Source organism: Pagrus major, chromosome 11 (assembly GCF_040436345.1).
Source record: "Pagrus major chromosome 11, Pma_NU_1.0".
Taxonomy (NCBI): domain Eukaryota; kingdom Metazoa; phylum Chordata; class Actinopteri; order Spariformes; family Sparidae; genus Pagrus; species Pagrus major.
The window spans coordinates 13,369,215-13,386,214 of NC_133225.1; the positions used below are offsets into that span (position 1 = coordinate 13,369,215).

General features: G+C 40.0%; 1 protein-coding gene across 1 annotated transcript; it reads left to right on the forward strand.

Annotated features, from left to right (window-relative positions):
• Positions 1 to 1,304: 1,304 nt before the first annotated feature.
• On the forward strand, positions 1,305 to 16,058 carry sh3gl1b (SH3-domain GRB2-like 1b). Its single transcript, XM_073476125.1, has 9 exons — positions 1,305 to 1,669; positions 7,158 to 7,226; positions 8,180 to 8,252; positions 8,334 to 8,477; positions 8,800 to 8,933; positions 9,107 to 9,265; positions 10,403 to 10,506; positions 10,676 to 10,809; positions 13,272 to 16,058. Exons 1-9 carry the CDS (start codon positions 1,625 to 1,627, stop codon positions 13,463 to 13,465), a joined length of 1,056 nt encoding a protein of 351 aa, XP_073332226.1. The 5' UTR covers positions 1,305 to 1,624; the 3' UTR covers positions 13,466 to 16,058.
• The last annotated feature ends 942 nt before the right edge of the window (positions 16,059 to 17,000 follow it).

Below are 17,000 nucleotides of genomic sequence, written 5' to 3' on the forward strand. Positions count from 1 at the left end.
AGGATCCCTTTGTTCTTTGTCTGCATGATTGTTTCTTGTAAAATAAATCATGAAAACCAAAGGAACGTTGAATGATAAATATAATGAGGTAGATCCTCTATATACATTATTAAAATAAATAAAGGCACCTGGGATGAGGCAGGTAACAGTGACAGTGTAAATAGTGCAGTATACAATGATGAAATGTAACTAAGTACATCTACTCAAGTACTGTACTTAAGTGCAGTTTTGAGGTACATTACTTGAGTATCTTAATTGTATGCTACTTTTTACTTCCACTCCACTACATTTTGAACGCACATTTTTCACTTTTTACTCAACAACATTCTTTTGACAATTTTAGTTACTAGTTAATTGGCAAATTGCATGCTGCATCAGAGCCAAAGAAGCACATTTTCACCTGAAGAAGACCATCTGTGGTTGAAATAATCAGATCAGTCAGATCCACATCAAATAAAATACAGCAGTGTGCTTGGTGTTTGTGAAGTTACTCATGACTCAAGTCATTTCTAATACTTTCATACTCTACTTTAAGTAGTTATTTTGATCACTACCTTTACCTTCTACTTGTTTTTAGAAAGTAACAGTACTTATGTGTTAGTACAGTTTTTAGCTACTCTACCGACCTCTTCCTGCACTGTCTCTGCATATTAAACCGACAGCTCTCAATAAGACAGATATCTGTGCGGGAGAGACTGAATGAAGAACAGAGATGAGGAGAAACTGCACTGAGGATTTTTTTCACCAAAGAATAAGACAACACAGGCATTAACATGTAACAGCTCCATGAAAAAAGATCTCTCTCTCTCTCTCTCTCTCTCTCTCTCTCTCTCTCAATCAACCTTTAAAACTATATATAATGAATCAGAAAGTAGTTTTAGGTGGAATCAACCTTTAAAACTATATATAATGAGTCAGAAAGTAGTATTTGGGTGGAATCAACCTTTAAAACTATATATAATAAATGAGAAAGTAGTATTTGGGTGGAATCAACCTTTAAACTAAAACAAAACGTATTAAAGTAGTGTCCTGACACTGCGGTCCTGAGAGTGCAGCCTCCTCTGCTGCAGGGACGTGGTGTCTCCTGCAGGGACGTGGTGCTGGGGGCCACAGTCAGTGAGTCTGCCTCTTCCTTTGTGTGTTGTTGTCTGAGATGGGAACATCTGGCCTGTGTAAAGAGTCCTGCAGCAGACGGCCGGGTGTGTCCCCGCTGCATCCAGCAGGGGGCGGTGTGCCCTCACACATGAATCCATTGGCGCCTGCTGTGTAAACTCGGGAAACTGATTTCTTCTAAGTGGCTGGTGCAGATTTGGAGCTCAGTGTGGCGTACAAGTGTGCCCGAGACTGTTTGGATTTTATAGTTCGGGACGTAATATCGTTATTTTTAGTGGATTTAGCACATTTCGCTCCGTTATCTGCTGTGACAGTGGGAAGAATCACCCCCTCGACGTGGACGTGGTCAGTTGGCGTGTCCCGACTTGGAGTGACGGCTGTGCAGTCCTATGATTCATCCTAAACATTTTCTGCACTGGCCCCTTTTTCTAACAAACTGTGTCGCTAACTTTAGTTATATCGTGACCTATTTTCACCTCCGTCGAAAGTTGGAAGACGACCGGGCCTCAAGATGTCTGTAGCGGGCTTGAAGAAGCAGTTTTATAAAGCCAGCCAGGTTTGCAAAACTTTTCTCTAAGCTAGCAACTGTCATGTTAGCAGCTAGCCTCGTTTAGCATTAGTAGCTAGCGGTTTATAGTCGGCGAAGTTAAGGTTAATATCGCTTTGTGTTGTGACAGGCAGGAAGCTAATGTTAGAAAGGCTTGTGTCAACAATAAAAATGGCCTTGTTCTTTTAATTAGTTGGCACTTTACAGCTAACTAGCGCTAAAGTTAATGAGCATCTGTCCGACATGTTTGCCTGAACGTTAGTTGGAACCAGTGTTGACTAACTTTAGCTAACTAATGCTAATAATGGTGTCATGCTAATGACTGTTTTCGTGTATTTAACATTTTGTGTTTGTAAGTTTCTTTTCCCGGCAGTGCAGCAATTCAGATTTGAGTAAATACATCCTGTGGTAAACATTAGCTAGCGCTGTTTGCCTAAGGGGCTCTCCGGCTGACTCAGAGCTCCTAGAGTAAAAAACAATGCACGAAAAGGTCGTGAAATATAAACCAAGCAAGCAGTGACACATTAAAGTCAGCAGTTTTGGACCCCTGTAGAGAAACCTTGTGCATCTGTGTGGCAGTATAACCTGAACATGAGGTTTTAATAGTGCTTATTTGGAGTGAAGACCCAGTTACCTGTTTTCCAGCTGTGTTTTTTGTCAGTCTTTTGTTTAGGCAGCCAGATCAATAATCAGGGCATTTGAGGGGAGTGACTCAAAATGCCTCTGCCAGACAGGGACACATAATAGACTTACTGTCTTATATTGTCCTAACCTTGGTGTGAATGTTTTTAATTTTGGCCAGCTCTCTCTAGCCATGGGTGGGGACGGTTAAAAGGATTTTTTTTGAGTCTCTTTTTCTTCGTACCCCTGCTGATGTAAGCAGGAAAGACATTTGGTTTCTGCAGCAGCTTCCTGTCAGGAACAGAGTCAGATCCCTGTTGGATTGAGGAAAAATAACACGAGTTAGAAGCTGTCATGTTGGGACTGTTGGCACCGACTGTACTGGTAAAGGTGTTTTGGAGTGGATTAAGTGGAGTAGTGCCTGAAGTGACCCAAGAAATGATGCAGGGAAGGAAGTGAGGTGGGAAGAGAGTGTGCTGTCCCTTTATTTGACTGCAATGCAGCTGCTTTACTTGCCAAAACTCCTTGAGAGTCAATAACTCTTGACATACCTTAGATTTTCTACTCTGGAGGCATGCAGGAAGTTGGCTATGGAAATGGTTGCTCTGGCCTGTAGCTCACACGTCCTTGTTTTTCTCTTTTAATGTCTGTCTTCCCTGTTATTTGTTTTTCTGGGAGTTACTCTTCACAAAATGTTAAACCCTGAAATGCCACACTCTTTGGAGCACAAACAAGATGACACATAGACGTTTGAGGTGTGACAGTGGGGGGTGATGGCTAATCCTCAATGAAGATGACAGATTTACACAGTATCCAACAGGATATTCAGGAATATTTCTCTGGTTTATCAAATTTATTTGTGCACCGATTTTCACTACAAGTGTTTCAAGACCTTGTGTTGTTTTGCCAAAGCCCTCAGCATTAGCACCAGTCCAGTTGAAATAAATGAATGGGCTGTGTTTCACGAGCAGGGCTGAAGGTGGTCTGGATGCGGTTCTACTGTTTCTGGCCGACCGTGGTAATTATGTTATTGGGCATTAAGACACGGTACAATCAGGGCAGATTAGTTAATGGCTGCTGGTGATTTAAAAAGTAGATTAGAGTTTGGTGCAGACTTTATCTGGGATTAGGTCGTACTAATAAGGAGTGATAACCAGTCTGCAAAATAATTCCTATTTAAATCTTGGAAATTATTAGTTTTAATCTAGAGTGAGCCAATAAACGGGTGCTGGCAACGCTTGAAAGACTGCAGTTATAAGCTGTTTAAAGGGGGTAATGGTAGTTTTAGGCTTTCTGATTTACTATAAATAGCCGAAAGTAGAGCTGGAAAGATTAGTCGATTGAAAGAAAAATAATCGCCAACTATTTTGGTCATCGATTAATTGTTTCAGTCAATTTTCAAGCAAAACTGTTGAACATTTGTTGGTTCCAGCTTCTTAAATGTAAGGATTTCCTGCCTTTTTTTGTTATTCATGATAGTAAATGATGAGTCATTCGGTTTTGGACAGTTGGTTGGACAAAAGACGCAACATCAGTTTGGGCTCTGGGAAATTTTTATGCACATTTTTCCAAATTTCTTTTACATTAATAAACTAAGCTATTAATCGTGAAAGCAATCGGCATAATCAAATGATTAAAAATGAAACTAATCATTGGATGGAGGTGGGAAAATATTTAAAGTGAAAACCACTGAAGTGTGTTTACAGGTCTTTGGGAGTTTAACGTATAAAGCCTTTTGTGGAAGCTGCATGTAATCTGATAAATTGTCCCCAGTGATGTCACTGGCTAAATTGCATTATGGGTAATGTAGGTGCCATGTTTTGAAAAGGAAGAAGAATACATAGAATAAAAAAGGTGATATCTCTGGCTCGGCTTTATCGATTGATCATGTATTCCACAATGAGTCCAACAGTGTTATAGACGTGCAATGCCAGACCAGTGGACTACTTTTCAAAACATGGCGCCTGCATTACCCACAATGCCTTTTAGCCACTGAGTGACATCACTGGAGGCAGTTTATCAGATTACATGCAGCTTCATATGGAGATGCACAAAGTTTTATATGACTTTTTTCACATATGCACGTCATGTAAACACACTCCAATGTGTAAAATTGGTGTAGCGACCCTTTAAAAGCACAGACACCAAGAGGCATCATTTAGTGAAGTAAGAATGGAGGAAGAGGTTTAAAAAATGAATCAAAGTGTTTTCCTGTTTGAACTGACTTAAGCTCCATTCATGTGTCAAGAATCCCTTTTTTTTGACCAGAATGGCAGCTGAATCTCTCACACCTTTTTATATCTGATGACAGTAAGGTCGTTTCCTCTTGAGGTCGTGGTGTTCAGATACTCTGATGACAGAGCTCTCTTTTTATATCTAGGTCTGATCTTCAACCACACTGACCTAGTTTTACAGACACAATGTTGCATCTGTAAAACAGCTTTGCTTTTTACCCTTTAACACGTCACGCTACAGTAAATACACAAGAGTTTTCTCATTTATAGTGGTTTGCCCTTTTCAACTTTCTCTGGCTACTCATTTAGTATTTAGTCCTTTGTGTAGGTCAGCATTTTGGGCCTGGTCCAGCCTTCAAGTCAGTGGATCCAGACTAGATCTTTAACTAGGCTTTGTGCTAATGAGCTGACATTTAACTTACCGCCAGTAGCTTAAATACCCAGTCATTATAATGAATAGGATACCTGTTTAAGACTGATCCCTTTGTGTAGCTCTATGCGTGTTTATACCAAAACTTCCCAAGGAAACCTTTTGTGGATGTTTTTGGGCTCCATTCATTTAAGCCTGTGTGCATGTAAATAGTAATGTTACACTGACACAAGAATCTGATGTTTTCATTAACAGAAGAAGAAAAAACACCCAGTGGCTATCAAAATACTCCCAAAATTCACTTTTCTACTGAGCAGAAATCCCTCAAATCTAAAAGAAAAGTTTAGGGTGCTAGAAAATATAAGACAGGAAAACTTTAGTCCTGCAGACTGCAATATTTCTTCAGACGCAGGGAGTCAAATGCTGAGTAGGCTGAGAGTTGAGGCTGTATCTTTACTTCTGACCTGAATCCCCCAAGGCCCCCTGTCATGTGCTTTCTGCACACAGCAGAGATTCTGCAGTATGACTTGAAGATCCCTGACTGTTTAACAACAGTCTGGCAGCTGCTGCTGCTGAGGGGGAGCAGTAACCACTACGTATTTAATTTTTAAACCCAACCCTTTTGTTAGAACACTAAATAGAGAAACAATTGTTTAAATTAAGGCTGTGATGCTGAACTTTGTGACTACATCCCAAACTTTACTGCTGACACACCCGTGTGAAGGAGGATTTCCTTCAGACACAAAAGTCTTGGGAATTCCAGTAATCCCTAAAAGGTCACCAACGGTAGTTTGAGTCATGAAGGCAGTGACTCATACGGCTGACGCTCTGTCACAGATAAGTGAATTTGATTAAGGAAAGGAAAATGGCATCTTGTTCAAAGGATTGTATATATTTACATATGTGAAAAGGTCATGTGGTGAATCTGTAAAGGTGTCAGGAGCATTGTGCTGAGTTATACAGGGCCTCTGTACAACTACACAGTTGGCTAAAAACTCATATTAGTAGACCTAGTATGCATTTCCTTATGTTATGTCATATATATAATGTAGATACTTAGGACTCTAGATAAGATAAGATACATTAGTAATTTTTTGAACCTATGAATCACGTACATCTACTCTAGTGGGATAAAAAATATAGAGCAGGACATAAACATAAAAAAAGTCCCCTATAAGAAAGTTATAACATCCACCTCAAAGTCTTCAGGGACATCAACTATTGTGTCGTATAGAATAAAATAAAAATCTAAAAATGCACTTCTAAACTACTCGCCTCTTTTTCTGGGCCTCTCTTGCAGTGTGTCATTAACTCTCCAGAATGTTTGAAATGCTCACGCTGTTAACACTGAAGGGCAAAATAATTAAACATTAACATCAAGGCTGCTTCAACTTCCCTCAAAACTGAAATGCACAAGACCATATCAGATTCATTACACTGTATCACTGCAAAAGTGTATTGAATAAGACTGGCTGGAATTTAGTCAAAACAAAAGAGAAAGTAGTCCGTGTGGATCACTTTTGTCCTTGCAAAATAATAGGTCTAAATGTTAATCTGCAACAAAGGACTGTTGCCATTTTCATTATCATACTGGTTGTGATTGGAGTTATTTTCTGCCCATTCCACTTTGAGATACTCAGATAGGGAACCATGTAGCTCATGGTCACAGCAGTCAAGGTTTGAAGTACCTTGCAAACCCTGCTTCTAATTTAAGGAATTAGCCACGAAGGATGTTCAAAAACACATGTACCGTGCATGCACAGGAAAGGGACTGTTTTCCATTTATTGGCTTTTGTCTGTGGCCTGAAAACATGCTGACAGATCTCGTTTGGAAATACATATGCTTGCAATCAACATGTTTTAGTCTACTTAAGTTGTAGCATATTTTCTTGATTGAAAGAGAAGTTATGGAATTAGCTTGTCCAAAGTTGTTGTTTTTTTTTCATCCTGCTAAGTGTAAACAAAAGGGATTGCATAACACGGTTTGTGCTGTTGTTTTTCTTCGCTACGCTGTTATCTGTTGTTCTGAATTCATATGTTGTTATCTGTACAACACGGGATGAACTGGTGTGCTCCACATGCATATTTCTAAATGAACTTTTCACTATGGCATTTTCTTCACAAAGCAGGCATGTGAATGATTAAATTTGAGATGAGTGTTGGCTTGATCCTCACTCAAATCAAAACCGTATGAGCAGCATTAGTTCATTTGCACTCTTTCTGCCTTTCCTCCCCCTTTCTCCTCTCTCCCTCTCTTTCTGTCTCACTCTAGATGGTAAGTGAGAAAGTCGGAGGTGCTGAAGGAACTAAACTAGACGATGACTTCAGAGACTTGGAGCGGGTAAGAGAAGCATCTTTCTGTTGTCTTAAAGAGAAACATCTTTGGCCAAAGCTGTAGGCGTGGATGGAAGCCTGTGGGGTTTCAGTTGTTGATGTTTACACCTCATTTAAAGCATTACATCATCCTCTGTTGGTTTAGAAAGCCACAAAGTTTATAAAGCACTTCAGGCTCTGTGGATGACAACAATAACTCATTGCCATTAGGTTTACATTATAGTTAGAATGATAAGTCAGGTAGTTCCACAGAAAATCAATCAGCAACATTGTGATAATCAATACCTCTTGATAATTCTCATTTTTTAAAGCAAAAATGCCACAATACATAGTTTCCAGACTCTTAAAGGTGAATTGCTTTTTCAAATGCGATAATAAACTGAACATGTTATTTTACTTTTTTTTTTTTTTTTTTACATTTTGGGCAGATAAAACAAGCAATTTGTAGATGCCACACTGGGCCCTAGTTTACATTTTTGTACAGATGTTTAAAAACACAATTTGGCCGATGCTGAAACTGATGTTTTGTTTTTGTTTTTGTTGTTGTGCTGCTCTTTTTTCTTTGTGTGTGAAACTTCATTATAGAAAAAAAAACAGTTTTTAGTCATTCACCCCTTCATTAAACTGTCTCGAAAGAGCACCATTTCAATCATACAAATGTATGAAGTGGCCATTTAATATACCTTTCTTTCACATGAAAAAGAGAGGTACTTACATAGCCTTACAAACTGACAGCAAAGATGTCAAAAGCCAATAACTCATGAATATGCCAGTGCAAAAATTATGCAACCCAACAGAAAAACATTGGCCACTGCCATATGTGAATGTGATCTGGCTGCAGATTGGACGATAGCAGTCAACAAGGCAAATATATGCAAATAACTCCTTTGCCTGTAACTGTTTTGTTTTCTATGACTATACTAGCTCTGCTGTACACTGTGTGTTTGCTGTGTTTTGTAGAAAGTAGATGTGACCAGTAAAGCAGTAGTGGAGGTCATCTCCAAAACATCAGAGTACCTTCAGCCCAACCCAGGTGAGAAGAAAACCTGTTTTCACGTGTTTATTTAAAATGTGTGAACTCTTTGATTAAGTTAGTTTCGTCTCTCGTCTGCAGCATCACGGGCCAAACTGTCCATGCTGAACACCATGTCCAAGATACGTGGTCAGGTGAAAAATCCAGGCTACCCTCAGGCTGAGGGGCTGCTGGGGGAGTGCATGGGCAAGTACGGACGGGAACTCGGAGAGGACACTAACTTTGGTAGGTTGTGTGTGATTCCGTGTGTGTGTTTTGTGGTTTAGGATAGTACATTCCTGACAGAGGAATGTTGAGGTTTGTTATTTTGAGATATTGTGTGGTTGTGCTTGTGTGTATGTGGAGTATACCTAAAATACTGACTTATACATTGCACCCAAACTGCTTACAGTGCTTATGAAATGCTGTTTGACTGTCTATTTGTGTCCTGTGTTTTTTTTAGATACTATGCGTTTCTTTATCTGTGGTCTGATGGTGATATAACTCTTTGGTGTTAAAATATAAATCTGATGTCACTGAGCTTTTAATCTGTGTCTGTGTGGCTCAGGTGGAGCACTAGTAGATGTTGGAGAAGCCATGAAGAGAATGGCAGAAGTCAAAGACTCTCTAGATATCGATGTTAAACAGAACTTCATCGATCCATTGCAAGGGCTCTGTGATAAGGACCTCAGAGAGATACAGGTACACTGACATGCTGTTTCACTGTTGGTCAATCTCCCGTATTGTGCAACATGAGAGGAAAACCCTTCAAACCTCTTATCATTATTTCCTCAAACTGTCAAATTTCATTTAATGCAACATAGTGATCTCCTCTGTGCCCCCTCCTACACTAACTATGGCTTTTACCACCTCAGCACCACCTGAAGAAGCTGGAAGGCCGTCGCCTGGACTATGATTACAAGAAAAAGCGTCAGGGCAAGATCCCAGATGAGGAGGTTCGACAGGCCCTGGAGAAGTTTCATGAGTCAAAGGAAGTGGCCGAGAACAGCATGTACAACCTGCTGGAGACTGATGTAAGGACTGATTTATTAGTCTTCAGTTTGTGGCGTCAGTGTCTGTCCTCTGCAGCATAATTTTAAGCATGATTTGACACTGAAGCCCCTCTTTAAAATAATATATGGCTTAAAGTTTGGGGTTACTTTTCTTATTCCTTTCCTCAGCTACAAACTTGTCTTCTCATGTTAGCCATACTTGTTTCCACTGTCAGCACATGTTTGCATGCCTTAGATCTAAAAATATTGATTGCAAGGTCCTTACAGCAATAGAAAAATCAATAAAATCCTGTCTGTAATGTAGCAAGTATGCGTATATTAATGAAAAACATTTCAAAGGGTAATTGCAGTTATTTTTAGCCTTGGTCTTGTGGTGATGTATCGTGTGAGAACATTTCATCGGGTTCTTCATCATCGAGCTTCACTTTCACATTAGATGGCCTCTGTCCAACACACACCCACAAGACAAACACACCTATAGTTACACCTACGAAGAGCAATGAAACACACCTGTTCAGCACAATAACACCGAAAATGAACACATCTTTAAATACCTGCATTCAATCACTTATAACATTTATTACTATTTGGGTTGGGGAATTCCAGCATTTGTTTGCCCTGTACATAACTGAAGGTGTTCAGAACAAAATGGCTTGGAGCATTTATAGCACAGCAGTTGAGGGGCTACTGATAATGTTGACTGTGTGAATATGACCAGTGCTACTAGGAGGAAGTCTGTCCGTTGCAAACGTCCTGTTATTTCTCTTGCGTCAGCCTCTTTTATGTTGTTCCCCATTACTATTGAAACACTTTGTCATAAATTTGAGAGTGAAAGATCATTTTTGACCTTTGGACCTGTAAATAATTTAAACTCAAGGTCTACTTACAGTCCTTAGATGAGTTTGAATGCTCAAAGCCAATCAAGAGTTAAGATTATTGTATAAACATGTACATTATTTATTACACATTAGCGACTAGATAATCCATCCTCCAAGGTGCAGGATGTGACCACATGCTGTCACTTGGTCTTTTATGAACTGTTATTAATGTTCTGAATGTGGAAATGTTTATCTATGTGGATGACAAATACAGTTATTTAAGAAAAATGATTTTGGTGTGTGTGTGTGTGTGTGTGCGTGTGCGTGTGCGTGTGTGTAGATAGAGCAGGTGAGCCAGCTCACGTCTCTTGTGGAGTCCCAGGTGCAGTACCACAGACAGGCTGTGCAGGTGCTGGAGGAACTTTCCGACAAACTCAAGGACAGGTGCAGTCATGAAACCTGATGCACACACATACCAACATACTGCATAGTGCATCTGACTGTGCAGCTTTCAAAGACTGGTTCAGTCACAGTTACTTCTTAAATATTTTTGGATTTACTGTGTAGGTTTGGAAATGTGGAACATAAATCAAATCATCTTTTTTTCTAATAGGATGAACGATGCTCAGACTCGACCAAGACGTGAATACACACCTAAACCCAAACCTATCTTTGACTTTGGAGAGGACAACCATTCAAATAACGGCTACTCGACCTCAATGGCAATGCCACCTTCACGCAACTCAGGTAAGAAACGAGTATGATGAAAATGAGTATGATCTCTCTCTGGCATTATTTCATATTCATCCTTACAGTTATGTCAGTCTCTAAGCCACACAAAAGGGCAGCATAAGAGCTGTGGAAAAGGGCTGTTTTACAGCAACAACAACACCATGTCCAGCTGTTTCTACACAGACACACACACACACGATGGACTAAGCCAAAGTAGTGTGTGTGTGCATAAAATAAACTCTCCACATTGCCAACATGATTGCTCAAGAGCTGCAACCAATCAGTACCACTGAGCAGAAATATGTGAAACAAATCCAGTTTGTCTCAAATCCAGTTTGTCTCACTTTTTCCTGTGGTGTGATTGAGGCGTTGTAAATGGTGGCATGCACTGAATGTTTGACTCTCAACTCAGCCGTTGACAATGAGAAAATGGATGTCTGTTCGTGTGTGTGTGTGTGTGTGGCCTGCCCTGTCATCTGGCCGGCCTTTCTCCAACTGACCTTGTTCCTCTTTCCTGTGACATCATCAGAGCCGTCTTTTCACTTGGCCAGATTGTCCTTTCGGAAACCCAGATTGCGTGAGTCACAGATAGTGTGGGCCATTTTTCCCCGTCACAGTTTTTGTGGTGTTGAAATGGTGCAGTGTGCCTGCACAGCTTCTGGTGTGAAGTGTAGGAAGCACCATAAAAGTTGCTTCTCACAGATTCAACACACTGGTCTATAACGCATTAGTAGTTTAACAGCATGTATGTGTTGTTTGTTGTTTGTTTGTTTGTGGTATGAAATCCACATCCTGTGCTTTACATACCGCAGCCTGACTTACTAAAAGTTGCTAACACCTCTGCAGCCACTGACTGAGTCTTCAGTTGATTCAAAATGCAGTCATTAACACACCCTTAAAGAACAGTCAGGATGTTCCTAAATAACAAACTTTCAGACCACCCTTTTTGTTTCAAAATGCACAACAGAAAGCTTCAAATCAGAGGCAGATCAGCACGTACTTTCACGAACAATGGTCGGTACGTGTGAACTTTTAAAGGACGCAATCCAACAGCTCCGCGACGTGCACTGGATAGCAGGCTAAATATCTGGTCAGGACCGAGCTACAGCCAATGAGAGCAGATGGTCCTTTGCTATTATCTGCAGTAGCTCTTTAAACACAGTCTTATCATCCATCTATTAGTGTGGAGCAGGCACATTAATAGCTCATAGTTTTTATCAGAATACACACAAAAGTTTTCAATATTTGTAACGGTGTCATCCTTGCTGATCCACAAAACAAACAGGAAGTGACACATTTCAGTGCAAAAATAATCCTTGCTGTCCATGCATCCTAGTCCATCCTCACTCATATACTTTTCTTTTACTCCCTTGTTGTTTCATGCGCTCAGTGCACAAACAACTTGGACTGCTTGGGCGGCATCATTCCCGTGCCCCGTCTAGCGTGCGTGATCTTGTAATTCGTGACCCACTGTCACTGATCAGTCATGTAGTCTGGTAAGCCATGACTGTAAGGCTCCAGATCACAAGACAGAAACTTGTGTAGTGTAAAAAGTTGTGTAACAGGACAGAGATCTGATGACTTTGAAAGTCACATAGTGTGACCAAGGCATAACATGTTGATCAGGGCTTGTTCCCATTGCCTCCAAGTGGCCAAAAATTGTTTTAAAGTAGCACCATCAATAATTGCTCAAGATTGTGTTTATTCATCTATGTTTTGACCTTGTTATCATAACTGGATATGGCCGGTTTCAGTTCTTTTCACAGTAACTACATCAATATCAAAAGCTCTGATGGAAAAGTGTGTCGTGCTGGCTTACTGGCTAATTAGCAGTATTTTCACAGTTTATAATCCTGCAGATTCCCACTTAAAGACATTTATTCAAGTATAACCTGACTACAGAGAAATGTTTGTTATTGTTGCTTCCAAATTAATTCTATGAAATGGTTTACATAACCTTTGCGGCCCCTGTAAATTGATACAGTACAGAGTAAAACACACAGAATGAGTGACCAAAGCTTTCCCCATCTCGAGCCTGCCCAGCACTCTGTTGGGTGAATTTGATACAATGAGAAAATTGTTGGTAGACAAAAAGCCTAGTTTGTCTGTGTGTGGAGCCCCACTCTCACTCTGCTGATTTATGTGAGGTCACAGCGAAAGAGATAGAAGGAGGAAATGATGGATAACGGAGGAGGACAGTTATACAGAAACACGGCGTCATAGGATGTTGTGGTTTTTAGTCAAAGATATGACTTGTCAGCAATCCTTGGCTCTTTTGCAATGTTAACTGTAGCACATGTTAATGTTGTTCTAACATATATTAACCAGTATGAGCTATAGTGTATGGTAAGTATGTGCAGTGTGACAACCTTTTTGTGAAACTGGTACTGCTGTGGTCCTTCATGCTGTCAGAGAGCATCCTGAATTTTCTCATCTTCTCATTTTCACTCATTCGTTTACTCCTTGTGTTTCGTCAGCCCCGGAGCAGCCGAGCTGTAAGGCGCTGTACGACTTTGATCCAGAGAACGAGGGAGAGCTGGGCTTCCGCGAGGGCGACATCATCACCCTGACCAATCAGATCGACGAGAACTGGTACGAGGGAATGCTGAACGGCCAGTCGGGATTCTTCCCTCTCAACTACGTTGAGGTCCTCGTTCCGCTACCACACTAATAAAAACAGAGCAAGGGAGCCGAGGAGGAGACTGACGGAGAGGAGGAGGAGAGGGCGAGTAGAATTAGTAGAGAGGGAGGAAAGTGAAGCCAAGGGATGGTCCGCAGAATATTCATTTTCACCTTCAGCTCCAGCGCCACGATCACCAACGAGCACTTTTTGTCATCTGGAGTTCTGGAGCAGATGGTCACATGTCAAAGTCCAGAGCAGAATATCAGCCTGTTCCACTCAGAGGTTAAAGGGTCTAAGATGGACACAAAATGTCATTACTCGCTATCCGGCAGTCGGAAACATTTCTTGAGGACTAACTTATGACACATTTATAAGCAATATTTTTCTTTTATCACACGTTACTGATAAAGACAATTTGTATTAAATCTGATGACTGGGGTGACACATTTATGCCATCGTTTCTATGTGACTGCAGTCAGTTTAAAACTCAGGTGGTCACCAACTTAACAGTCAGTTTTCAGACTGTAGAGGTCAATTCGAACCTCACAGTATGTCACGCGTAACTTGACTGAATATTATCCTCATTTCAAAACCCAAAACTTTATTTGTGCCCACCTCAGGACTGGAGCGCATCCGTTGATGCCACCTGCTGGTGAGACTGAAAGTTGCCTTTAACTCAACTAAAATGGAACTACACACGACTAAAAAAAGAAAATGCATTCATATTTTTAATGAGACACATGAGCCGACGTTAGCCTCAGATCTGTGATTTGTACCGTTTTCAGGTTTTGGCCGATTTGTAATGCTCTTTTTAAAAATCTCTAAGCTGAGCACTGACAATAGCTTAGATGACAGCGGGCCTGACACAGTGGTTTCCTTTTATTGTTTCAGTATTTGATTTATGTTTGTCTGAACCTACTACAGTAAAGGTAGAACTGCTTACTGAATATGTGAGAAAATGTTGTAATTGCACCTTGGTCCTCAATTGAGATTGATGTGTGTGTGTGTGTGTGTGTGCGTGACAGACTTCACCAACACACACAGACCCCAAAGTTCAATGCAGACGTTGCACGTTTTTGTCACTTGAGGCGGCCGTGTGCTTGTTGTGTAGAGACGCAGGATGATTGGTCGTTAAGTGGTCGTTGGTTCAATAGAGGAGACAGAGCCAAAAAGTTTATAAAATGCAATAAAAGCATATCGCTCGCTTGTTAAACCGCTAACTATTCTGTTACACAGCCATATATTCATTTAGTTTGGGGCCTGTTTGTCTCTGCATGTTAAGCCTTTATTCAGTCTTTTGACCCCCTGTATCAGGCGCCCGTTAACCTTCATGCAGTGCCTGAATTGATGAGGCTGCTGGCAGCGACTCATCACTGACTGTCCCGCTGTTTATGTCTGCCCTCGTGTCTTTGAGAATGTGAAATTCATCTGTGCTTTGAAACCTTTTCTCACCCTGTGATTCTGATTATTCACAACGGCTCTGATTAGAGTTATTGTTAGTACATTTGGGCTGATGTAGACGGGTGTTCCTGTTTAATTAATCTATTTGGACAAGGCTGGTTTCTTGTCACAGTCCACACCTGCAGATGGAGTCTTATCCAACATACAGTGTTGAGTATGAGGAGAAGACCTGGAGCGAAAGGGAAAACATCAAGGGAAAAATAAGTGTAAGCTGGTTTCCATTTTGACTCATTTGGAGAGCTTTTGTTACCAAAACATGAACCCTCACCCAACAATCATCAGTCCTGCTGATTTTGAATTGAGGGGGGGGAGAAAAAATTGAATTGTGAATGAAAACTATGTGCTCTTTTATCTTTTTGCTACATTTCCCCTCTTCTTATCTGTCCATCACTCCACGCTCCAAACACTTCCCCCACTCCTGAGTCTGGTCCTGGTCTAACATGTTTACATTTCTGATCTTACTACATTTCGATGTTTGTATCAAGTTCAGGGCAAAGTTTAAGGACTGTCGGGGGTGCTGTCTGGATTACACTGTTATCAAAAAAGTCCTTGATAGCTTTTGTTTTAGTGCCTTTGGAAAAGAAAGGAGGGAAAGTAATGCAACTAATACAGCAACCAAAACCTAACCTAGCTACTTATGAGAATGGTTTCTTTTCTACTTTTGGTTTTATTTCCAGCCGTTGGCACTTTTCCTGTGTAAAGATGAAATGCATGTGTGCACAATTCTGCACATTTCTGACACTACAGGCAGTTTCCTGGAAATGTGTTGTTTCAACTAATGTGAGGTTAACAGCACACCACCAGGGGAAACTGAGTTTTTATGTAGATTTTAATCCATGTTTGAAAAAAAAAAAGTCCCACTGATTTCATTTTTTAAAGGGCTATGTTTGTTTAATCAGTCTTAAATGCTCCTTTGAACATCATTAAATCATTCTGGCTCTCTATAGTATTATTTTTTATATACAAGACCTTAAAACATTTAAATTGATCTTTGCATGTAGTCCTATATTACACCTTGTAAAAATGTACGTCTTAGATTTAAGTTGCCTTTTTACTTTTGGTATGAGTACAGAATTTAACCGCAATATTTTGTCTTTTATTATCAAAGTATTTGTACATGCTTCTTTTCTTGTCCCCCACCTCCCCCTTCTTACAATAAATAAAACAGACAAATGTGTAATTGTTGTGTTTGATCAATATTGTGGGGGGGTTTTTTTGTTTTGTTTTTTTTACTTTACTTATACTCTTATCACTACTACTTACACTACTCTTATATTTAAAGTACTATTCTGTTTTAAAAGTTTGAACATCAGTACCAACTTTTCCTTTAAAGCAACCAGTTGCACGTCTTTTATGCTGTTATTCAATGCCTCTGGATCTTTTGATTCTTATTTATTGTTTTTCGTAACTTTAAAGTTAAACACTAAATATAAGCAGTTCACAGTTCACAGAAGATTCACATTACCTAAACAGATTAGACACTTGATACTGAATCTCCTGCGCTAATTTCAAAGCCTTAATACTGTTTAATAATCTCCTAGTTCAGTCAGTTTGCCCCTGCGTCTTGTATAATTAATGTTAAAAGAAATCTTTGGAAAACACAACTGAGCTTGTTAATATCCATCTGGTCCCCTCAACCTTTTCATTCAGGGGCACTAGTGTTTATAAAAATAAATCTAAGCATGTAGCATCGCTGTCTGTAGTGAGGCTGAAATATCTCAAATAATGGCTACTGCCATTGAAATTTTGTGGAGGCATTCATGAATCCTAATGAGTGTAGTGATCACAACTACTACAAAGAAATTGTACTTAAACCTATTCAACATTGCATGTATTGTTAGCATTGTCATTGTAAGCATGTTAGCATGCTGATGTTAGCATTTAGCTTAAAGCACCGTTGCGTTAATACTGTCTCACAGAGCCGCTGACTGTAGACTCTTAAAATAAAGTTTAAAAAAAACAAAAACAAACAGTCGTGTTTAAATAGTTCCAGTGTGTATATTTTAATGCTTTGTGGATCATCAGCAGGCTTAAGGCATTGCTCTGTCTTCGTACATGTACATCACACAATCCACAGTTAGTAATAAATACAGTACAGGTATAGAGGAAGCAAATATCTGTC

What these genes read in the sequence shown, in the direction of transcription:
- sh3gl1b (XM_073476125.1), top strand. Translation starts at nt 1,625, where the DNA reads ATGTCTGTAGCGGGCTTGAAGAAGCAGTTTTATAAAGCCAGCCAG. An exon ending in ACAACCTGCTGGAGACTGAT is followed by an intron (nt 9,266 to 10,402) that starts GTAAGGACTGAT and finishes GCGTGTGTGTAG; the next exon opens with ATAGAGCAGGTGAGCCAGCT. An exon ending in GCCACCTTCACGCAACTCAG is followed by an intron (nt 10,810 to 13,271) that starts GTAAGAAACGAG and finishes GTGTTTCGTCAG; the next exon opens with CCCCGGAGCAGCCGAGCTGT.